Source organism: Mchenga conophoros, linkage group LG4 (assembly GCF_057382185.1).
Source record: "Mchenga conophoros isolate Kocher_MC1m ecotype Shallow Benthic linkage group LG4, M_conophoros_male_GT1.1, whole genome shotgun sequence".
In the NCBI taxonomy this organism is placed as follows: Eukaryota; Metazoa; Chordata; class Actinopteri; order Cichliformes; family Cichlidae; genus Mchenga; species Mchenga conophoros.
In genome coordinates, this window is record NC_140529.1 from 8,085,971 (window position 1) to 8,110,787 (window position 24,817).

Genomic DNA, 24,817 nt, shown 5'->3' on the forward strand with positions numbered 1-24,817 from the left:
AGTAGAGCTCAGCTGAGGGAGCACAGCGACTTTAATGGGCAGGTCTCGTCCCCGAGACCCATGTTTACAGGAAAATGTTTCCACTGAGGGGAAAATACTACTCGAACTACTAGCAACAGAAAAAAGGAGCTATATATAAAATTGTTGAGTCTTCAGAGTTGAGACTTTAGAAAACTTTCATTTCCACTTAAAGCAAGCTTTTTTGGAAAACCAGAAATGAAAGCAAAAAAAAAAACTAAATCCATGCAGTACTGAGGTATGATGTGTTCTTCTCTTTTCAACACAAGACAGAGATTAACAAATTATTAAGTCTCAGACTTGGATTTAATTCTTTTCAGCGTTTGGGTGGTAATTTACTTTATTTTATTTATTTCTTCTGTTGTCAAGCTCTAAGTCAGTACTTTTATGTATTAAAATCACAGTAGAAGCTGATTATTATTTACTTGATTAGGGCCCTCAATTTTAAAGTTACAATTCAGGGTTGTGAGAGGGTCTATTTATCTTTTGATAGTAGGTCCATGATAAGGTCCCAGTAGCTTTGATGCCTAAATCTGGCCAAAGAGTGAATAAAAGCCAAACACATTTGTCATTGAACAAATAAGGTTCATGTATTAAAACAGAGTTTGTATATGTCCGTTTTTAGAAACACATGATTGTTTTGGTTTAAATCTTTTTATATTATCAAACATAATGTGCAATCATGTGACAAACCAACTTCTACAAAGATAAATTAAAGTTAATTGACTTGATGTTAGTGATGTAGCAGATCAAAAGTATTGGTCAGGCTAGCAAAACACTGACTACATTAGCTTAATATCAGGCAGAAAAATGTTCTTTTTACCTTATTTCATCTTATTTTCCATTTTTAATATCTGGAATCCCTGCAGAAACCCAGCATCTCTCTGACATCTCCAAGCGGAGGTCTGGTCTGGGGTCCTGAAGGTTCAGAGATCACCAGGGGTTACAGCTTTGTCTTCACCTGCCTTATGAACTTCAGCTCCACTCCAGGCAGTTTCATTCTCATCTTCTCGGGCTCCAACATCACACACATCAAGACAGCTGTCAACAACTCGCCTTCCTTTAGTTTCCCTGCAGCTGAGTATGGACACCAGGGCAACTACAGCTGTGTGTATGAAGCAACAGCAATGCTGTCAAGGAAATTCACCTCTCTGGAGGCAGAACCAATTTATCTGTGAACCAGAGGGACACTACAGACCGTATTTACATTGCCACATGTTGATGCTGAAATCATTAGCAGTATTTGTGGTCATCCATTTATATCATCCATCATGTAGCCATCAGCAGGGATCACCTTTCCGAGATAGAGCACCTCATTTCTGAACAGGTCCCATTTGTCTGGTCTTAGTTTAGATGTTTGAGAACATATCCTCAACACATCGTCTAAGTATGGATTGCATATTTTGTGTCTGAGGCCTGCTTCCATACTATACTGAAAAGCTCAGGGTGCATTTGTGAGGCCAAACACAATCCTGTTTGATTCATACCACATCCATGGTGTTTTAAAGGTTGTGAATTTTTTTAATCTTCACTGATGCTCTCCTGATAGTAAGTTTTAGCTACACTGAACCATGAATGTGTGGTATGGGGTACTTATCGGATTTGCGTTTTTAGGTTTTCATTTTTGTGTCTGACCAGGGGATCCTACAGTTCACCCTTTGAATCACTCTGAGTCTTTTCTGTGGTTAAGAGTGGAGTCTGAATGCTGTCAACCACTACTGAATCAACTTGGTGTTCTTTTATGTACACCAGGTAACAGCCTAACCTCCTCCTATCAGTGTTCCAGCTGGCAGCCTATTGTCTCTAACTCTGTTTAAGTTAATATATATGACTTGTAAAATGAGCATGTATATTCTAAGTCTATTTAAACATCTTTTTTGTTGTTTTACTGATTTTATAAATGTCCTTCAAACAGATCCAGCAAATTCAGTGCTGGCAAACATTGGCCTTCATTTCTACAACAAGGTACTGTTCATCAGAGTCAATGAATGCATATTTACCTGGAAGAAAAGAATAGGAGCACAGTGGAAACAGGCATTTGTGTCTCTCCAGGTCACCACAAGGCAGAATTCAAAGCAAAAGGAGAACACAGAGATGCTTGTTTTTAGAGCAGAAGGGGCGACTGATGAGGAGGAACAGGCTGGGGGAACAGAGAAAGACCTCCGACGATTTCATCACTTCAGCCAGACTTAAAATCAGCTGGTGTGATTAGATCCGTAATATGCTTTTGAAGCTTCATGCATATCAAATAACAAGCATTCTGGGAGTTACATTCTGATAGTATAGCACTCTCAGATAGTACACAAAACTTTAATATTACTGACATTGAGGAAAACCAACGGCATTCAAAAATTCATCTCCCACTGGTCCTTAGCTATACCAAGTTCCCCTGCTTTAACCATGATGACTGTGACTCAGGACTTCTAATTGGAAGTTCAGTGGTTTAAATCCTGGTTTCTCCAGTTTGCACCACAGAGTCTCCTTTAGCAAGATATTGAACCCCATATTTACCAAATATATCCACAACTACCAATCTATTTAACTTAAACAGTGAGACCACAATGTGGTAAAGTGTCCATATCATGCATAAAACTAGCCTTGATTCAGCTCTCCAGACCTGATAAAGGATATTTCAGGAAATAATAACAAGTAGTGGCTACTATCAGTCCATCTCAATATCTCTACCCCTTGTATCATTACACACACACACACACACACACTGAGAGAGTACAACTACAACAAATTGCAAAAGTATTAAAGAGTAGGTAATGATACGTTTATATTATATTACACACAGTTATATTATTGCTACTACAGTGTTTTGTGTGTGTGTGTGTGTGGGGGGGGGGGGGGTGTACTGAACTGTATCATATGTGTGTAATGTGTTGATTAATAAAATAATTAATGTGTTGTTCTCCCTTTTGGTTTTTTTAGTTCCCGTTAACATTTCCTTCCTGTTCTCTCAGTCTTATCTCTGTATTTTGGCTTTTAGTGTCTCCCATGTTGAGTCAGTCTTTTATGTCTGTTTACACTTTGTCTGTGTCAAGCTTGCAGGACTAAGACATCCTGGTTTTTGTATTAATTACTTCCATTTGATATTTTGATAGTATATTATCTTGTGTGCATTATGTTTAGTTTTGCTTCCCCTGTCTGCACTTCCCTTATCACCCTGGCATGCTGCGTTTGTGTGTGTTCTGTAGTTATGTGTTTATTTTCCTTTGGTACTTTACGTTATGCCTTGTTATTTTGTCTTTCAGCCTAAATACAAAGTTCGCCTTTTGTTTATCACCATCACACAGCACATGACAGACCCTGGCATCACCACACCAAACATAGTAAGATTAGCAGTGCATTTTATGAAAAAACTGCAGCACTTGTTTCTCAGTTTTCACACTTTACAAAGCTTGTTTGTTAGTTCATCACAGGGTGACTGTGGGTAAGTGTCATTTTTGTTCTGAGCACCATCTTTGTGCCACTGTTTCTCCAAACTCAGGTCGCTCACAGAGGATCTAAAACACAGACTGATGAACTCAACAGTGAAGTTTGTTAGAGAAAAAAAGGTTTTCTTTACACTTATGTCATAAAGAATGTCCACTGAAGTTTCTTCTGCACTGTAGATAAGTTCATTCAGATTTTGATATTGCTACACTGTAGCTGATAGCTGTCTAAAGGCCTGAAATGTTTACACTGATAGGGCATGTGTACACATTCACTAAACAGGGATGTTTTAACCAATATTTAATTAAATTTATTGCATTTGATCTTTTAAAGCATTTTCCTTAATTATGACTGCTGATAGAGGTTATTATGTGAGATATTATTTACAGTTAGAGGTGGCGGTATGGACACAGTGATTTGGGAAAAATGGCAATCGCTCTATGTGTAGTTAGGAGTGTGATTCCCACTGCGCTGTCAGCAGCAGGGTCTGGGGGAGGAGCTGAAGTGGTGACGATTAGCAGGCTGCTTTTCCCAGGCAGACGTGGCAGTCTCTACCGCAAAAAAATAAACGCAGATAAGCAAGGTGAGAAACTAGGTGATCTACTGCTGTAAAGGACTTTTAACAGATTCAGTTACACTGCATGTTGTTTATGTATGAATGAGTAATAGTGAGCTTTGCACGCCTTTAACACCGGTTAACACAATGAAACTTCACGGGAGCAGCAACAGCTGGAACAGCTGCAGAGGACGGTGGGAGGAAAAGGAGGGGCCACCACCGAAGACAGAGGACGGTGATAACCCGAAACGAAGGTTCGCAGAACGTCCTCCACACTGTGGTCTTTATCAAAAGCAAAAGTTTCCTTTCTCTACTTGAGCACTTTTCTGACACTTTGCTACTTTTTATTCCTCCAATTTCACACAAAGATCTCGACTTTCTACTCCTTACATTTTCCAAACCGGTTCATTATTGTCATTATTAATTATTTCACTCCTTTCTTGACTACAGGATTTTTTTCTTCTTTTTATACATTTAACAGGAACATCACGTTGATGAACATCAATGTACCAAACATAAAGTGTAAACATGCTAGATTATAGCAAAACTGCTAATTAACATCTGTAGTCCCAGGGCAGGTTATAGAAAACTTACAAATACACAACAAAAACAAAAATAAATGACACGTGTCACCCGTAAAAAACGGTCACACATCTCCTTTATAACACTGAGTTCCCTACAGTGACAGCAGTTTGTCCAAATGCCTATAAAACACCTTACAGTGCCCTCTAGGGATGGCCTTAGTCCCAACTCTGCAATCTGTCTTGATTAATAAATTAATTTAAAGGATGTGGGGGCAAGTCCATGTAGAACATTATATGTCAGACAGGCGTACATATTGTCATCACCTCGAGCACAGTAGATTGTTCAAATTGATGGCATGGGTGTATCTCCTAAAAATCTTGGATGAGTTTCTGTATGACCCTGTGTTTTTGTTGGTGTATCACACACACTGCTGTGAAAAGCAATTTTCCTCCTTCATGATTTCTCTTCTTTTGCTTTTTTTGGTGCATATTTGTGTCACTTTAATGCTTCAGATCATCGATTTTAGGCCCATATTTTAAAGATTTTATAGTTTAAAGTGTGGCTTCCAATTTAGTCCTCAGAAACATTCATGAAATGAGTTAAGATTTAAAACTGTCGAAACAGAGACAATTCTCTGGTTGCATTTCTTTCCACTGCCACTATAAAAGGATTGACTTTCTCATTCAGATCATCTTCCCAAATGTTAAACTGTGAGTCCTTGCTAATACTTTTTAGGCTAATGTAGGAGTGCTTAAAATTATGAGCGCTTAACCTCAAGAATGTATCATCTGTGTCAATATTACTTTTTAATCACCAGATGGAGACAGTGTGTGTGTTTCTGTGGATGATGGTAGGGTTGGTGCAAATTTGCTTATAATGAATCAATATGTATCCGAGAGTCACTAGATTACTCGAGCAGTTTTATTTTTATTTTAAAAAACAGATTTTTTAATGATGTGGTGAGCTCCAGTCTTTAGAGCTGCTCGTGTCAAAGCCCCGTGGATGAATTTTAAAAAAAAATTCAAAACGAAAGAGGAAGTGTTTTGGGAGGATAAACCAAATGTGAAGTGTTTTTTGTACACTGTAGTTTTTTGTTGACTTTACTGTCTTCTGGTTCCCATAAATGACACGATCAGCCTCTTTTTTTCAGTCATGGGGTGCAGACAGCAGAGAGTGCTTCAGTTTTTGACCTTCGGTAAGACATACTTTTGTAATGCTTTTGTAGAGAGACAGTTTGGGTCTTTGAGGTTTACCTTTCAGTGCAAATATTGATCACTTTAGATAAATGACTACAGATGTATGTGCTTAGTTTACACAATAAGCAATGTCATTTTGTTCCTTCCAAGTTTCTTGCCTCTTGGCCTTCACTTCATCTGCTGCAGGTCAGTCTGCTCTTGTGTGTGAAATTTTTTAATTCTTTTCAAATTTAGGAAAGTATTAAATATAGTTTATATTATGTGCTGATAGGACAGATCAGACTAGCTGGGTCTGGATCCACTCGGTGCTATGGAAGAGTTGAAATCTATCACAGTGGCTCCTGGGGAACGGTCTGTGATGATGTCTGGAACTTAAATAATGCTAAGGTGGTCTGTAGACAGCTGGGCTGTGGGGCAGCATTGGAGGCCATTTCATCTGCTCACTTCGGTCAAGGAAGTGGACAAATCTGGCTTGATGATGTGGCCTGTTCAGGAAGTGAGAGTTCTCTAACTGAGTGTGGACACAATGGATTTGGGAAACACAACTGTGACCATGGTGAGGATGCTGGTGTCGTCTGTTCAGGTGAGAAGTGTTTGTTATACTCTTATCAAAACATAGATAAAAATGTGCTAAATTAATAAATAATACATTTTGAACTCTTTATTTATGAAGCACACTCATTAAGCGTTCTGAGTGGTGGAAGAAAGTAGATCATCAATCATTGTTTAAAATAACCAGCTGTTCCTCTTTTGGCAGCAATAACTTCAACTTCATGCCAGCCCCTTTCTAAGTTCTGATCTCTGTGTCAGATATTTGTGTTTTCATGAGTGTGTGATAAGACAAGTAAAAAAAAAAAATCGGTGCTTGTGTCAAAATGGCTGAAGATATCTTTATCAATGTCAGTTTCCTTTCTTTGATATTATTTTATTTTATTTTATTTATTTATTTTTTAGAAAGAGGGGCAATACATATTAATGAACATTTTAACAAATGTAAATATGCCAGATTATAGCCTTGGGCTAATTTCCATCTGCAGACCCTCTGGCAGGTTGGTGTTAAACACAAGTTAGTAAAAACATACAGAGACACTATTTACAGGTCATGTGACAAGGACAAAAACAGTGATCACATTATACTAGAACAAACAATGACAAGGAGAGTGGACAAAGAGGACAGTATAGATAACAATAACGGAAACACATCAATTATATTGCACAAACCCCAATATTGTACATGCCCTGACCATCGTGATATTGCGTTCACCCATTGCACTAACAGTTGTTTCCCTTTTTGTAATACACTAACTCTTTTTCCCGTCCAATATAAAACATGATTATTAAACATGATTACATGTTTGTGTGTCCCTCAGCCGCCCTTTTAAGTGACTCTTAAAGATGGGTAGACTTGTACTTTCCCTCACTGACAGTGGAAGACTATTCCAGAAGCTCACTCCCTGATATGACAGAGCATTCTGTGAAAAGGTGGTCCGCCTGAGTGCCAGTTCACAATCACCCCTAACAGTGGCTCGAGTCAGTCGAGACCCGGCAACACTGCTAGACTTTTGTTTAATAAAATCACTCATTGGTGGAGGTGCCAGACCATGTATAACTTTGTATATTAGACAGGCAGATTTAAATAATTTGAAATTAGTAAAATATAAAAACTTGTATTTTTCTAAAATTTGACAGTGGTGATATGAAAAAGGTTTTTTATCTAATATTTTCAATGCTCTTTTGTAGCATACTTCAATTGGCCCAATAGCAGCAAAGCTACTTGGACCAACTTGTAATACAATATTCAATATGAGCCAGTATCATAGAATGCAAGAAAGTAATCGCTGCTGTGTCTGTTAATGATGTGCGGATATGTCTAAAGTTCTGTATATTAAGATTTACAGTTTTCACTACTTTTTTAATGTGTTTTTTAAAGGATAATTTAGAGTCTAGTAGCACTCCCAAATACTTACAGCATCCATGCCCAAATATGGTACCACATGATCTTATCAATACTTGATATTTATAGTTGCAGTATGGTGCTGTTTTTTCTCAGTAATCTTCATGCAGCAACTTCCCTCTTGGTTTCCTGCTATGGACCGCATGCCTGTTCAGTTATTTGTATTTAAAAAACACATTAACAGCGGTGCTTATCAACAGAACTAATTCGCTTGAATTAGCTCTAACTTGAACAAAGAGGTTAAAGTGATTTTTGGAGGTGGAAAACCTAAGAGAAGATGCACCATAAGGAAAGAAATCACTGAGAAACAAGAGCACGTGGAGACCACAACTCCTCCGAAGGGCAAGAACTATACGAAAACCTGTTTTAGTGTTTTAAGAGGAGGGAGGAGGCCCCGGGGCAGACCCAGGACACGCTGGAGAGATTATATCTCTCGGCTGGCCTGGGAACGCCTTGGTATTCCCCCGGATAAGCTGGAGGAGGTGGCTGGGGAGAGGGAGGTCTGGGCCTCTTTGCTTAGGCTGCTGCCCCCGCGACCTGGCCCTGGACAAAGCGGATGAGGATGGATGGATGGATGGTGTTTTAAGATGTTCCTATGAGAACATGCTAATAACATCCTGTTTGTATTACAATATGATGACATTAGCCTGTTTCTATTAGAAGATCAAGGACATCAGCAATATATACTGATTATTAGTGCTGATGTCAGCATGACAACATCATGTTATTCAATTTGTTTTGGATTATGATATTTTTATAGCACAAAGACTTTTTTAATACAAAAATGATGATAAATGCGTTTTCTTGCCATTAAGTTATTAGACCTCGGGTGTCAAACAAGTGAAACAATAATTTCATTTGTCAGGTATTAATGGCCCGTGGGAGGCGAATCTTCAGCCCTGCTAAGAATTCATGCAAGCAACTTTATTAAATGAGCACACCATTTGGCCACATGCAAAGAGACTAGAAAACTTGACGTCATTTATAGTTCTTAACTTGTTTCATCTGCTGCTCACCACAAACAAGCATAAATTTTGGACTTTTAACTATATTTTCATAGGTTTTACAGCTTTTCCTATTGATAAAAATCTTCCTTATGGCCACAAAGTAATTAAGCAATAAACAATTAATCCATTGAACCCCAATGCCCCCAGTATCAAATGTGAAAGGGAGAACATCTGGTTTAACAGGATGTACAGCCAGATCTGTTAAATATATAAACGTGTAGCATCCACAGAAACATCAGAATCTCAGCTAAAAGTTTTCAAAACCATTTCAACAACCAGCAAACAGCAAATGATTAACGAGCAGGTAAACAGATTTTGCTTTGTGAAAATAGGAAAAGGTCTTCTAAAGACTCTTCAAAGAGTCATGCTGACAGATTTTCTTTTTTTGTCACAACTTTTTAAAACTGTTTAATATGTAACTTCTTTACACAGTGACAGAAAGCAGAGTTTGGTCCGGCCCACTTAATAGCAAAGTGGTCTGTACATGTCCCGCGAAGTAAAATGAGTTTGACACCCTGCATTGAACACTTAGGAATATGTGGTGTCTTAAGTCTGTACAGTGTTTAGCTGACACTGGGTGAAATCAAACACTTCATGTTTTTCATGTGTTTCTTGTTGCCTGGCTGCACACACAGAAAGTCATGATGCCAGACATATCCAGGAACTAACAAGGTTCTGAAATCAAATGTTACTCAAACCAGCCATTCCAACCCTACAGTACTTACCTAAATGTAAGTTAAATTATGTAAGACTTATATATCCGCAGGATTTATCATCTCATTCCCGTGATCAACACTTCATAGGCTGAAAACAAAAACAAAAAGAAAATAAAACAAAACAAAAAAAAGGAACCCAGACAGATAAGCATAGATAAGCATGATCAGTCAAGCTCATTCACACAGAAATGAAGGGGGTGGGTGGGAGCAAGATACTTTTTTATGGCATGCCGTAAATGCCTTATAGGTAAGTTACATGTGTGGAATCTCTTTTGTTTTCTTAATAAAAAAACTGTCTTTGATTTTGCTGGTCTCCCTGGTGACCATGAAATCCTGCTGCTACTCTTACAATACTGTTTCAGTCCATGCAAACTAACATCTCTAAGAAATCTATAGTAGTAATTAGAGATGGACTGATCCGATATTACGTATCGGCATCGGTCCGATACAATGAGAAATGGTTTAGAGAGGAACTTGGTGTTTGCTATCTTGTCAAAATGCACTTAGGCATGCAGATGTCTGCACATGTCGAGGAGCGTGTCAGGCTACATTTCACTGTGTGTTATACTTGTATAACTATGCATGTGACAAATAAAGAACCTTGACCTTGACCTTGATTGGAGACTCGAGCAGCCAAGAATCAAACTACCAACCTTCCAGTTAGGAGATGGCCTACTCTACCTCTTGAGCTACAGCTACCCCTGGTAGTTATTAGAAAAGGTAGTTAGCAATGACAAAGGAAGGGAGAGTGGGGCATGTTCTGTACAGAACGATTACTGCTAACAGACATGAAATTAAGTTAGATGAAGGATGGGGGGATGGGGAAGAGCTGGGGTGGTAGTGAGTTGGTAGTGGGTTGTAAAATTAAAAAGTTACAAAGATTTGCTATTTAAATGCATAAACTTATATTTATCTAAACTAACATTATGCTAAACTGTGTTTTTCAGTGAGCCTTCCAAAGCCCAGGATCTCTCTGAATAGAGATAAGGTTGCCTGGGGTGAAGATCTCATCATTACTTGTTTGATCTCACCCGAGTTCTCTGGTGGAACTTTCATCCTCAAGAAGACCTCAGGCACTTTCAGCCAGACTGCATTCTCAAGTTCCACATCTGCTACCTTCAGTATCCACAAAGTGGACTTAGATCATAACGGCTCGTACCAGTGTCAGTATAAGAAAACCATTTCAGAGCAAAACTTTTCATCCCCCCTCAGTGATGTTGTCAGACTCTCTGTTAATGGTAAGAAAACAAAACAATTTCCTGAGCTCGACAGCTCCAAGAATCAAAAGCTAAAAGTGTCATTAAGCCAGCAACATATCAATCAGTATTATGCTGTTTTTTTGTTTGTTCATTTGTTTTGTTTGTTTTTTCAGTGAGTTTCCCAAAACCCCATGTCACCATAAATCCTGTTGGTGAGGTCACCTGGGGTCGGAACATTGCAATCACTTGTTCAATCTCCACTCAGGTTTTGGGTGGATCGTTCATTCTGAAGAAAACATCAGATTCATTTATAAGGACCCAAACTTCTAGTACAAACTCTGCAACATTCAATATCCTTAAAGTGAACTTTGATAACGAGGGATCGTACCAGTGTCAGTATCAGAAAATGGGCTCAGGTCTTGAATTTAACTCCCCACCAAGTGACTCTGGCAGGCTCTCTGTGACAGGTAATAAAGCAAATACATGTAAGAAGCATTTTTTCAAACAAAATGAGAAATTATCATTTTTAATACAGATAATAAGTTGTTTCAGTCATAGCTTAAACTTGTTTTAATAGCTATTTACAAAAAAAAGCACAAACAAAAGCAAAAAAAAGCATTATGAACAGAATCCCACTTTCATTGTGGATTTTTCAGTATCCAGAGAAAATGATCTCAAAGCCAACAGTACTGAGGAGTAAACACACACTACTTGAAACAAACTATTACATACCATGGAGGATTGAGCAGCTAAAGAGCTAAATGCTACGTTGAGGGCTAAAAGATTCAGTAAAAAGACTAGATGTTACAATCCCTGATAATGCATTGCTCTAAATTGAGAAAATCTTAAGGGATGGCTGTTATGAGGAAAGGCAGCCCAGAAACTTTACCAACAGCATTCTTCATTGTGTGCCTCAGCTTTCGGTCTTTTACCCAAGCTAATCTGCCATTTTTCTCGGCAGATAAGCATGGACTTTCATTTATCATGTAGCAAGAAACTTCTAATGTTGCTCAATAACTGCTGAATGTGTGAAAAATAAAATAACACCAAATACTAATAAGTTAGTAAGTGATGAAATGTGTTGAGTTTGATTCAGCTTCCCTTAAGTGCCCCACAAAAATCCTTCCTTCTGCTTTTGATTCTAGAGTTTAAACAAGTCCAGAATTAAAAGGTAGAGAGAATAATATGTTTTAATCCCAGTTTGCTTTCACACAGTGAGACTACAGAGGCCCAGCATCTCCTTGACATCTCCTAATGCAGGACTTGTCTGGGGTCCTGAAGGTGCACAAATCACCAGGGGTTACAGCTTCATCCTCACCTGTTCCATTAACTCCACATTTTCCAGTGGACATTTTATTCTGAGCTTCTCTGGCTCCAACCTCACAGAGCCAGCAGTCAACAACTCAGCCTCATTTAGTTTCCCTGTAGCTGAGTATGAACATCAGGGCAACTACAGCTGTGTGTATGAAGTCACAGTGTCCACACGGACATTCAGATCTGCTGCAACAGCACCGATCAGTGTCATCATTAAATGTAAGTACAGTGTTGAATTTATGTTTTATTAACAAAACCATATCATAACTACCTAATTTTTCTCAGTATTAATGTCTCTGTGTTTTCCCTTTGTATGTTTGCAATTAAGACTAGAAAGAGAAGAAGCAGTAGAAATAGGGGCAAAGGCTGAAATAAAAACAGAACTTAACAGAAACAGGAACTTAAACCTTGATGTTGCCAAAAAAAGAAGAAAAAAAAACTGCTGCCAAACAGCAGTTATGTTCATTTAATAGATATACACTTCTGGTAAAAAAAAAAAAAGTTTATGTCTCATTGCACTCTGAAATGAAAACATAGTGCACATAAGCAACTGAAGTGTACCAAAATGTATTCTAAAGTTTTGACTCATCAAAGTAGACTTTTGTCAGATATAACAGTTTTTCTACAATAGAAATCAAATATTCTTCAGAAAGTCCTTCCCAATCTGTTGCAGAAGGTCCCATAAATGTTGCACTTGTAGGTTGCTTTGCTTTCACTCTTCTGTCCAGCTCGATGGGGTATAAGTCTGTGTCTGAACAAGCCATCCTCTTGTTCTTTTTCCTGAGGTAGTTCTGGCATAGTTTGGACTTGTGTTTGGAGTCATTATCTTGCTGTAGGATGAACCCCTGACCAACTAGGCACAAACCAGAGAGTATTGCATGGCACTGCAGAATGCTGTGGCACCATCCCTGGATCCAGTAAAACAGCCCCAGACCATCACTCTTCCTCCTCCATGTTTGACAGATGATGCCACACACTGTGGAACCATCCTTTCACCTACTTGATGGCAAACAAAGATCCTACATGATGAACTGAAGATTTAAAATTTTGATTCATTAGTCCACAATACCTTCTTCCAGTCTTCAGTAGTCCAATGGCGGTGTTTCATGTCCCAGGCAAGCCTCTTTGTCTTAATCTGACGTCTTAGCAATGGCTTTCTTGCTGCAACTCGTCCTGTCAAACCTTCAGCTTAAAGTATTCTCTTTACCGCTTAAACTGAGACTTGCTTTCTATACCACTATTAAGCTGTGCTTGAAGCTGTTGTCCTGTGAGCCGCCTATCATATAAGCTGTTAACTCTCAGAAACTTGTTCTCTGATTCAGTGGTGGCTTTGGGTCTGTCAGACCTCTTCTTGTCTGAGTTATCAGTTCACCATTTACCTTTGTACCATTTCAAGCTATTCATTGGACTTGAATGACATGAATTGCAATAAATAACTAGAAACATTTGGGTGTTCTAAAACTTTTGACCGGTAGTTTATAATAATGATAAATTGACTGTTTCTTATATACCACTTTTCTGCTTTTCTGCTCTGAGCACTCAAAGCCCTTTATACAACTTGCCTCACCCAGACTGAAGCAGCCAGTGATCGAACCATCAACCTTCTGATTAGTAGATTACCTCAATTTTTTCAACAAAAGTCGTATACATTTATAAGATTTGCGTATGTTCAGCTTTCTTTTTCTGTTTTTTTTTTTTTTTTTACGGGTTTTGTAACAAAACCATCTAAGCATTTTTTCCCCATATATGAAGCTCTTCTCAACCACTCTTCCTAAGTGAAAAGCTTAGCTCACATAGATATGTTGTGGAAAATGGGAGCAATGTCAAAATGGCTCTGTTTGCCAGAATGAGGAACTCCTTTGCAGCAGTCAACCAAAAACTATCCAAAGATAGATCAGCAAAGCTTAGCTTCACACCACAGTCTTGTGTCAATTCAGTTAGTTCCTCCTGTTCCTGCAAAGTCTTATCCTTTCTAAAAAACTGCTGCTGAGCTATATGGGTCTCTTACCCAGTCAAGGCATTCAGTGGAAACAGAGGGGAAATAAATTAACAACTTCTTCTCGAGCGTTTTCAAATGTTTACCTACTATTTCACACAGTGTGGCAGTTTCAGTATCTCCTTGCCATTTCTGAGCGAGTGGGAACATGCCAAGGTTGGCATTTTTTAGATAGAATAGAATAATCCTTTAATTGTCCCACAAGGGGAAATTTGGTTGTAACAGCAGCCAAAAAGACACATATACAAACAAACAGTACACAGGACACGGAACAGAAACATACACAATTTTTCTTACATATTTACATTAAGGACAATGGTTACTATAAACAGAGTACTGTACAGTTATTAAATTAAATAAAAATAATTACAGGTAAGAGGCAAACCAGGTTGTAGTGCGAATCGGTTAATTAAAGATGTTGTTGCCAGAGGTGGACCTTTGAACAAAATACATTTATTATATCTGTGCTTGTGAGCAGGTTTTCATCTCGGCTTTGCATTTGTGTGTTAAGTTTATTAAAATGCGGAAGTATATCTGCCATGTAAGCCAGCCTTGCACACCCCTAATCACTTGTAAGCAGCTTTGCATCATTGTACCTCTCATCACTCAAAAACATGTTTAGCTCTTCCTGCAGCTCAAACACACAGGCCAGTACTTTGCTGCGTGCCAACCATCGGACCTCCGTGTGGAGCAATAAAGCTTTATGCTCCACTCCCATTTCCTCGCACAGAGATGCAAGTATGTGGCTTTTCAGAGGTCTTGTCTTGATGAAGGTTGCCATGCGCACGACATCATCCAATACAGGAGCTTGGTCTGCTGGTAAAGTCTTGGCAACGAGCTCCTTGCGGTGCAGAAAACAGTGCGTAATAATAACAACATCTGGGTTTATCGCTTTCACTCTGCTAACGAAACCTTTGGTGCGTCCGACCATGGCTGCTGCTCCATCAGTGCAGATACTCGTGCAGGTTTCCCACCCTCTTTGTTCAAGCTATTCGGATGTAACCCAAAAAATTTCCTGTCCCGTTTTTTTTCTGGCAGTGCCTTGCAAAATAGAAAGTTTTCTCTGATGGAGTCTCCTTCCACAAGACGCACATTGGCCAATAGTTGGGAATGTCAGCTAATGTCCGTAGACTCATTAAGATTGGAAAGAAAAGTATCTGGACTTCTTTAAGTTGCTCGAAGACGTTTCACCTCTCATTCGAGAAGCTTCTTCAGTTCTACGGTCAAATGGTGGAGACTCCCAGATTTAATTCCTCAGTGAGTGTCCCCCAACGGGGTCATGAACCCCCTGTTGATCCTCTACCTAATCACACAAGTCAAGGTGTGAAAACGGGTGTAGGTCACAATCAGTCAAGGTTTTGGATGAACCTGCTCTGAAACCTGGCCCCAACCTATCATGTGATTTCCTGAGGTCAGATGGCCCAGGATGTGAGTGGGCGTTAAGGCGTCTTGGAAGGGATCTCAGATGGCAGAAAGTTGGTGTCGTAAACCACCGCCTGTGTTCAGCTAAAAACACATCCTTTTTAAAATTGCATTTTGTTAACTTTTGACTGTACTTTGTCTTTTTAATCTGTTCCTATACCTTGTAAAGCACTTTGTGATCTTTTATCTAGAAATGTGCTATATAAATAAAATTTTACTTACTTACTTACTTCAAAGATGGTCATTCACAATACACATAGATGGCTTCTTTCACTCCTCTTTCATACTATCTGTCTTCTGTGTCCAAAATGTGAACATTGGTGTCCTAAAAGAGTGACCTTTGTCCTTTAGATGCAGATGGACTGCTGAGTCTTGTCCCGTCAAGGTGGCTCTTCTATGTTGTGCCATGCGTTTATTAAGTGGCTATTTGGTCTCTCCAGTGTAGAGGTCTGGGCATTCGTCACTACCCTTTACAGCATATACTATGTTGCTAAGTTTGTGTTTAGGAGTTCTGTCTTTGGGATGAACCAGTTTTTGTCTGAGCGTGTGGCTGGGTCTGAAGTACACTGGGATGTCATGCTTGGAGAAAACTCCTGTGTTTTTCTGATAAACTGGCAACATAGGGGATGACAATGTTTTTGCATTTGTCTTTCTGATCCTCAAGAGTTGGTGTCTGATCTTCTTTTCTGTGCCTCGTTGCTGACTTTATGAAAGCCCAGTTAGGATAACCACATGTTTTAAGAGCCTCATTTACATGTGCGTGTTCCCTCTTTTTTCCTTCAGGCTTAGAGGGAACATTTTTTGCCCGGTGGTGTAGGGTCCTAATTATTTCAAGTCTGTGTTCCAGAGGGTGATGGGAGTCAAAGAGGAGGTACTGGTCCGTGTGTGTGTGGGCTTCTGGTAAACTTCAACATTGAGGTTGCCGTTCTCTTTAATGTGCACAGCACAGTCCAGGAATGGCAAACAGTTATCCTTTGTGTCTTCCCTGGTGAAATTTATGTTTTTAGCCACAGCGTTGATGTGCGCAGTGAAGGATTCTACTTCTTGGGTCTCGATTTTGACCCAGGTGTCGTCCACATATCTGTACCAGCAGCTAGATACCCTCCCGTTAAAACAGCCAAGAGCCTTTCTTTCCACCATATAAAGGTTGGCTACAATAGGTGACACCGGGGAGCCCATGGCACATCCATGTTTTTGTCTGTAAAAACCGTTGTTGTATTTACAATATGTGGTGGTAAGGCAGAGGTCTAATAGTGTGCAAATCTGGTTTGGGGTAAAGCTGTTTCTGTCTTCCAAGAAGCTGTCTTCTTGTAGTTGTTTTCTGACAGTCTCCACTGTGTCCAGAGGCAGTACCTCCTTTTTGACTCCACCATACCATCCTCTGGAATGTTTGTGTAATGTATGTATGGTCGGAAGGGCTCCAATTTCACTGCAGGCAACTGCAAGTGACAAATAAAGGCTTCATTCATTCATTCATTCACTGCCACCCACTGACATGAAAGAGTAATTACTCTACCAGTCACTGCGTTGAAAGGACAGATGCCCAACAATGATTTTATTATTTGCAGTAATTATTAAATTGTATTTTTTGGACCAATTAATTGAAATTAAATAATTTCCCATGGCACACCTGATGATCTCTCATGGCACAACTCTGTGCCATGGCACAGTGGTTGGGAAACACTGCTCTAGATTAGCAACTTAACTAAGACGTAATTCATTGTACCGGGGAAGTTTTTGATCAAACTGATCGAATGCTGTCCTTCTAGTGTCTTTGATGCTGCTGTTGTCCTCGGTAGCTGTTGGAATCCTGCTGCTGCTCCTGCTGCTGCTGTTAGTGGTTCTCATCAGGAGAAGACAACGACGAGCCAAGGAGCCTCTAGCTTTCATCCACAGTCAAAGTGTGTGCTCACAAATTTTAGGCAATTATTCATCAGATAGTTTGACTACATATTGACATTGTTTTCCCTTACTTGTGTTTCAGTTGTTGACCAAGTCGGGAATGCTTACCAGTGGGGAGACAGTGAGGGTGATGAAGACGATGCGCAGGACTATGTGAATGTTGATCTAATGGACACTAATGTAAAAATGAAAGGGGGAGCTGCAGGAGTGGATGACGAGGGAAGCAATGACTATGAGGAGCCAGTGTGTAATGATGATCATGATTACAAGAAAGCAGGCCCCAATTGCATGAAGGCCTATGTGAGTGTAAGTGATCACAGAGAAGATGAAGATGATGTAACTAGTGATGAAGAAGACAACTATGAGAATGTATCCCCACCCTCGCTGTATGTATCACCACCACCACCACCTGGTGTAGATAATGATGATGAAGAAGAAACTAGTGATGAAGAGGACAATTATGAGAATGTATCCCCACCCTCGCTGTATGTATCACCACCACCACCACCTGGTGTAGATAATGATGATGAAGAAGAAACTAGTGATGAAGAGGACAATTATGAGAATGTATCCCCACCCTCGCTTGGTGTACATAATGATGAAGAAGAAGAAAGTAGTGATGATGAAGAGGACAACTATGAGAATGTATCTTGACTATCAGCAGTTCATCATCATTGATAATAACTTGACCTAAAATACAACTGCAACCAAAAAATCTTTTAGCCAATATGTTTAATTAGTTATCTTGGTTTCCCGTAATTGTAACATACTACATAATATAAAAATATATAGATGCCTTTTATATAGATATAAAAGGTAGACTTGCCTTCTGGGTCTGAAAGGTGATGCCATTGTGGAAGCCACTTAGACATGAATTTTTTTTTTATGGCCAACAGGAGGAGACTGCTTTTGTTGCAAAGGTGCGATCTTGTATGGAGGTCTCTGGCTTCCTTGCTATATGAGCTCATGACCTTAAAACCGTTCTGATGTGTTGATGGCCTCAATTGGTAGTTTCAAGTTTAAAATACTGAACACACATGACTTTGTAAATCATCATGTACATTAGAGTCAAAAGAAGGGTAAAGCAGGGTAATCTTTATCATGAGATTCACAAGTTGCTTGCTTCTGATTGGGCTCAGTTTCTCAGTCAGATCTGCAACGTGTTCATGATGCCCAGTTTTAAAACACCCAGACCAAAATGGCAAAATTGCTCAGCTTGAGGCTTCGCAGTAGGTGATGTCAGCCATCGGTGGGTTTATGCATACTTTATAAACATTCTAAGATGATCCCTTAAAACTGTCTTCTAATGTTAAAATTTTAGAATTTCAACAATTTGAATATTTTCTGTGTAGTGTAAGAATTTATTAGCTGCCCTTAATATTAAATTCACTTGTTCTAGCTTTTTAGCCATGACTGTGAAGATCTCAACATCAAAAACCTGTTTTAGCCTTTTTTTTTTTCTATTCTTTGTATAACCTCAGTTAAGCTTATTGGCCTGAAATTTGCAGAAACCCTTGATTTACAAACAAAGATAATAGACCAAAAAGCTCTATATCTTAATCCAGCTGTTGCTTGCTGTACTCATCCTATAATTTTATGTTATATTTTTTGATTTCCAACATGATGTATTTGCACAAGTAACACGAATATGTACTTCAGGTGTCTGTGTACATATTTAGTATAGTCCTGGTGACAAGGTGTCAAATTTGATCCTGGAGAGGTAAATACAGTATATTTGTATGAACAGATAATGCATATTTTTATATTCAAACTCATGTAAGTTTTTTTTTTTACTTAATGTAAAGCAGTCACACAAACTTTATCTTTGTTGATCTTATCAAAACACATATTTAGCACCTTGTATCAACAATGTAGATGACAAGATGATTTCACCCTCATTTATGTCCTTACAGTTGACCTCTGGTATTCGCAGAGGTTAGGGACCACAGCCACCCTCAAATACAAGTTCTCTATTTCTAATGAGTGCTCAGTTATGAGCAGCTGCTGAGGTCTGTTCTCGATTGTTAGTTAATTTCTGATGAAGGAAAAAATAAGATACCATGTTCACGGTTAGCATAAAGACTGCCAGTGTGAGGTAACGGTTAACCTGTGATTACAGAGAACAATAACTAACATGATTGAACATTTTTTGTTTAAACTAATAACAGCACATGGTCATTATAGCTGTCTCACATAAAGAAGGTTCTGGGTTTGAATCTTGGTGGTGTTGTCATGTTCTTGTTGTGTTTGCATTGATTCTCTTCAGGTATTCCAGCTTCCCCGTACAGTTCAAAAACATACATGGGCTTTGGTAAATGGGTGATTCTGAATTGGCAGAAGGTATGAGTGTGTCTGGTTGTCTGGATCTCTATAACAGACTGATGATCTGTCTGGGGTTTACCCCACTATTTGCCCTATGACACCTGGCATGACTGTACTTATCTGAAGGTTGGTGGTTTGATACCTGGCTGCTTCAGTCTGCATGCCAAATATCTTTGGGCAAGATGCTAACCACAAGTGGCTCCCTCATACATCTACTGGAGTATGAATGTGTGGGAATATTAAATAGAAAGCCCTCAAGCATAGAAAAAAGCACTGGGGTGAATAGCTGAGTTAGGCATGTTGTATAAAGTGCTTTGAATTACTCAGGGAAAGTAGAAAAGCACTATATGTCAGTCCTAGGGTGGAACATTTTCTGCAGGTGGAAGCGTATTAAATAATAATTTTGAACTTCACTGTAAAATCATGACCTTGATGTGACTTGATGATACAGCTGATGATACAGCAACACGGTTGAAAATAGTTAATGAATGCACACATCACACATTCACACATCCAGTTTAAAGTGCTGCTAGAATGAGTGAGAAAGAAGCAAGTCAGTCTGCAGTGTTTGAAGCACCAGAATGACTCTGAGAAAAGACTTACGGACCTTTTGTCACATTGAGGAGACAGAACAGAAGGACAGAAATTGCCATTCACTAGTTTGACCAGCCAGAATGGGTCTGGTCTTAAGAAGAACTTGGATGGACTGAGAGTCATCAAGATGCCCTAAACCAGTTGACAAACTATCTAACACAGGCACCCATTCTAGATTACCATGATTTTTCAGAGCCCTTTGTACCCCACCTCACAGCAGTGCCTGGAAGCTGTTTTATCAGAAACAAGCAGCCAAGATGAAGGTGTTACGCCCCTAGTCTAGGCGTATAGAGACGCACATAAGGTTGGAGGAGAGAGAGGCAAGTACCTGCCCTGGTTCCCAAGCCAAACATTCGAAACCAGTTATGAGTAAAAAAAGGTGATTTTATTTAATGTCAGGAAGCAACCCAGGCTAAAATAATAAACAAAACCACCTAAGTCACACCAGAGGAAACTAACTAAACCCTAAGATAGAAACAAAACAAACAAATGACAATACTATCCCTCACTTCCTAGCCCACAAAACAGGAGAAAACTGTTCGAAAGAAAAAGGCGGCTCACCCCTTCCGCTTCAGCCTATGCATACATAAGCACAGAGTTTACACCAGTGGCGGCTCTGACAGAGCACGCTTACACAGATACCAAGAAATGCAAAAAGTTGGAAACCAGGGCTGGGTCTGCGTCTGCTTTTAAAACTGCTCGCTCGTTTCTCTCTCTCCCGGGAGCTGTCAGAGCGGCTTTTTGAACGCAGTCACCTGTTCCACGGTCCAATCAGCAGCTCACTACTCTTCATTAGGGGAAGGACCTGCAGAGGGTCTTAAGCATAGCACAGACACAGAAACAAAGCAGCTCATACAGACTTCTTATGGCCACAGTCGTAACAGAAGGTCATTGCATATAATGCAAGGACATTAGTATCCCTTGAGAAAAATTTTCATATGCATTCTGGAAAGCTCCTTTCTTCCTCCGTAACCACAGGGAATCTGAGTTAGTCATGAGAGTTACCCCGTCATCGGTTGCTTCACAAAACCAACAACTACTTACCAAAAGCTCATGTTGTAATTTTACTTTTTACTGTCCAAATATAACATTGCTGGGAGATTTTAATAGCCACATGGACAGAGCATCAAATTAATTAAAAAATTTTTATATTTCCTATCTGGAGAATTTTGGCTTAGACTAATAAATACATGTTCCCACACACTCCAAAGGACATACTTTAGACCTTATCTGTTGTACTGGAGTCCGAGCGATGAACTATGCTGTATCAGACATATCTTTTTCAGATCATAATTTAGTTTCATTCGGTGTTGGTTTCCAACTGTACAAAGGTAATCTAACATGCTTTCTTAATTTTAGAAACATTACAGGCATTGATTTATCAGTTCTTTCCCCTTGCATTGATAATTTAATGGCCATAGATGCTTCAGCTTCCACAAATGACTTGGTATCTCACTATAACAATGGATTTGTCAAACTCTTAGATACCTTGGCTCCTCAGAAAACTCAAACTTTTCCTTCCCCCATTCTGTCCCTTGATATTCATTTGAATTTTGCCAGCTTAAAGCTATTGGCCATCGCCTGGAATGTCTCTTCAGAAAAACTGGACTTACTATTCATAAGGACATGTATCTCAGTCATAAACAATACAATAGGAAAGAAGCTATTTCTCATGCTAAATGTGCTTGCTACACTACTATTATTCTGTGAGCTGAAGGAAACACTTGTACTAGATATCGTTACCATATACGTTCACTCTCTGCTGCAGTCTGTAATGAATTTATGGGGTTTTTTAAATACCAAAATTGCAAATCTTCATCAATAATTGTCCTCTTCTTTTGATATAATTAACTGTCAACTTTATTCTAACTTGGTTTTAGACTATTGTTAGCTTGAAAAACGTTATAGTTGGGGTTTTTTGTTTACTTTATTTAATTGTGTAAGGTGTGTAAGATGACCTCGAGGATCCCTTAGAAAACTCTAGAAATTTCTATAGCAGAAAGTGAAAAACAAAAACTTTTCCTATTTTCACAAAGTTACAGAGGTTTTATTAGAGACACGTTTTTGGGAACAAAAACTAAGAAAAAACAACACTGTACACAACAGTAGACTGGTTTGTAATAAGCAAACGAATAATGCCAAAAATAGAGATTATTGATGGGAAACTGGTATCAAAACACACTGAGACTTAGAGCTGTAGAGGAAGTGCCAAACTGCCAAAGTAAGAGGGAATTCATTACATTTTTTTCAAAGGTGAAAATTGTTGTTTTTTGTTTTGTAATTGTTTATTCCTTAATTACTTTGTGGAGTATGAGTGGCCATAAGGGAACTTTTTATCAGTAGTAAAAACTGTAAAACCTATAAATATACAGTAAAATGTTCAAAATGTATGCTTGTGCTTGTTTGTGGTGAGCAGCAGATCAAACAAGTTAGGAATTATAAATGGCTTTAAGCACACATTCAGACCTGTGAGACTCATTCAGACACTCAGACACTGAGCCACGGCTCTGTGCTACATGTACAGTGAAAAATGGAGACTGGCCATCTCTTGGATTTATTTAAGCGTCTTTGATGAATTTACTGCAATTGCACTTTGTTTGTGTAACTTGTGTTGAGTTGCTTCAAAAAGCAGAACATCTGTGTGCAACCAATGTCGACTACTTAATTTATGTAAATCTAACATTTTGTCTGTTTTTCAGTGCACACGTTTCTGCATCTTTGTATATAGTTTATTTTATGTTATATAAAATATACAGGTGAGCCGTATGTTTGACACCTCTGGTATAGTGGTTTCCATATTCAGCTAAAAAAGGTGAAGGTCCTCAGTACACATTACTGAGTAAAATGTTTAAAATTACTTTTACAATTTTAAAATTAATTTTAAATTAAGCACACAAAATCGACAACGCACGATATGCTTTGAGGCAGCATCCAAGGAAGATGGTGTGTGTCTATGCACACCTGTGTGCGTTAGCGCGCTTGTATTCCAAAGATTTCTCCATATAATTATCTGAAAGTAAATGTGGGGAGCCATAGCCCTCCGGAAGGGTCCTGACCGAGCCATGGGCGCCAGGCCCTGCCAAGCAACCACCGGGAGTGAGCACCATGCACCCAGCCCCGGACACCGAAAACCACCAATGCACCAAGGGTTGAGGGTATCAGCCATTGGCAGGGAGTGTAGTGGGGGGAGATAGGCCCCCACACCTAGGGGAGCCTGAGATGTTCCCTGAGAGGTGGAGTCTAAGACTCGACCTGACACATAGACACTCCCAGAGGGTCAATCCAGACCCAGGAAATGTTTGCTGTGGAGTGGAGACAAGCAGACCAACCCCGGTCCTGCAGCAGGGAGGCCCAGCATTCCAAGTGCATTAAAAACATGGGGGGACATGGTACTCTCTACCAGAAAGCAGCTGATGTTAGCATGCGTCTGGTGGCCATGGAGCCCAGTCCGACAAAGGGACATGGGCCCATCCTCCTATAGGCCCACCACCTGCAGGAGGCGCCGTCGAGGTCGGGTGCAATGTGTGTCAGGTGGCGGCCAAGAACGGAGGCCCTGGTGAGCCGATCCCCGGCTATATTTAAAACTAAACCAAACTAAATGAAATCTATGTTGTGATCACAAATGGACATCCATGTTTTTTTGTTTGTTTGTTTTTAATCAATTCCACATTGTTATTTTTGAGAGCCAAGTCTCCTGCTTGTGCTCCTTTCATCTGCTAAACTAGCCATATCTGCTTTGTACACCTAGTGGAGAGAGTGGACAGTTTCCGGTACCAGGGGTCTCCACATCACTCAGGACCTATCATGGACCTGTCACATTAACATCCTGGTTAAGAAAGCCTGCCAGTGTCTCTTCTTCCCCAGAAGACTTAGGTGCTTAAGAAGTTCTACTCCTGCACCATCGAGAGCATCCTGAAACATCTGCACCTGGTTTGGGAACAGCACCAAGCAGGACAGACGAGATCTGCAAAGAGTGATGCGCTCGGCCGAATGCATCCAATCAATCAGCGCTTTCTGACCTTCTGTCCATCTACACCAAGTGGTGCAAGAACAAAGCCAGGAAGATCATGATGGGCCTCTCCCATCCCAACAATGGACTCTTCTCACTGTTGAGGTCTGGGAAGCGCTTCTGCTCCCTTAAGGCCAAAACAGAGTGAAAGAGGAGTTTTGTCCCCCAGGCTATTTGGGACTTGAACCAGGTGTAGGACTGGACTCTCATACATCACATCACCGCACACACTCTGTTTATTTGCACACTTCTTATAATCTCTCTCTTAAATCATTATTTGCACATTCTTTTTTACTGTAAATTTCTAAGGTAAAATCTGTAAATTTTATCATTATCTGTAAATTCTTTACTGTCGTTTAATGGGCATTGCACAGCAATAAGCATTTCTCCACATATCGTATTGTGTGTGTGTGTGCGTGTGACAAATAACATTTGAATTTGAATTTGATCAAGGCTGTCTATCCCACTTGCTTCCACATAACACACCTGCTGCATCAAAGCCTTATCTGGTCTAATTGCAAGCCAGCTTACACTGACATGCATGCACAAGTCTGACTTATTTCAGTGATTTCACAAAGCTTATCTTCAACTTTGACCTCAAAAGGATGTGTATTGTGCAGGGCCGTGCAGAGAGGTTTAAAGGGGCGGG

General features: G+C 39.6%; 1 protein-coding gene across 1 annotated transcript; it reads left to right on the forward strand.

Moving 5' to 3' along the window:
- Window positions 1–4,249: 4,249 nt before the first annotated feature.
- LOC146575471 (uncharacterized) lies at window positions 4,250–19,582 on the forward strand. Its single transcript, XM_085270176.1, has 9 exons — window positions 4,250–4,266; window positions 5,688–5,732; window positions 5,884–5,919; window positions 6,005–6,316; window positions 10,358–10,648; window positions 10,783–11,076; window positions 11,825–12,142; window positions 17,111–17,242; window positions 17,326–19,582. Exons 2-9 carry the CDS (start codon window positions 5,690–5,692, stop codon window positions 17,895–17,897), a joined length of 1,998 nt encoding a protein of 665 aa, XP_085126302.1. The 5' UTR covers window positions 4,250–4,266; window positions 5,688–5,689; the 3' UTR covers window positions 17,898–19,582.
- The last annotated feature ends 5,235 nt before the right edge of the window (window positions 19,583–24,817 follow it).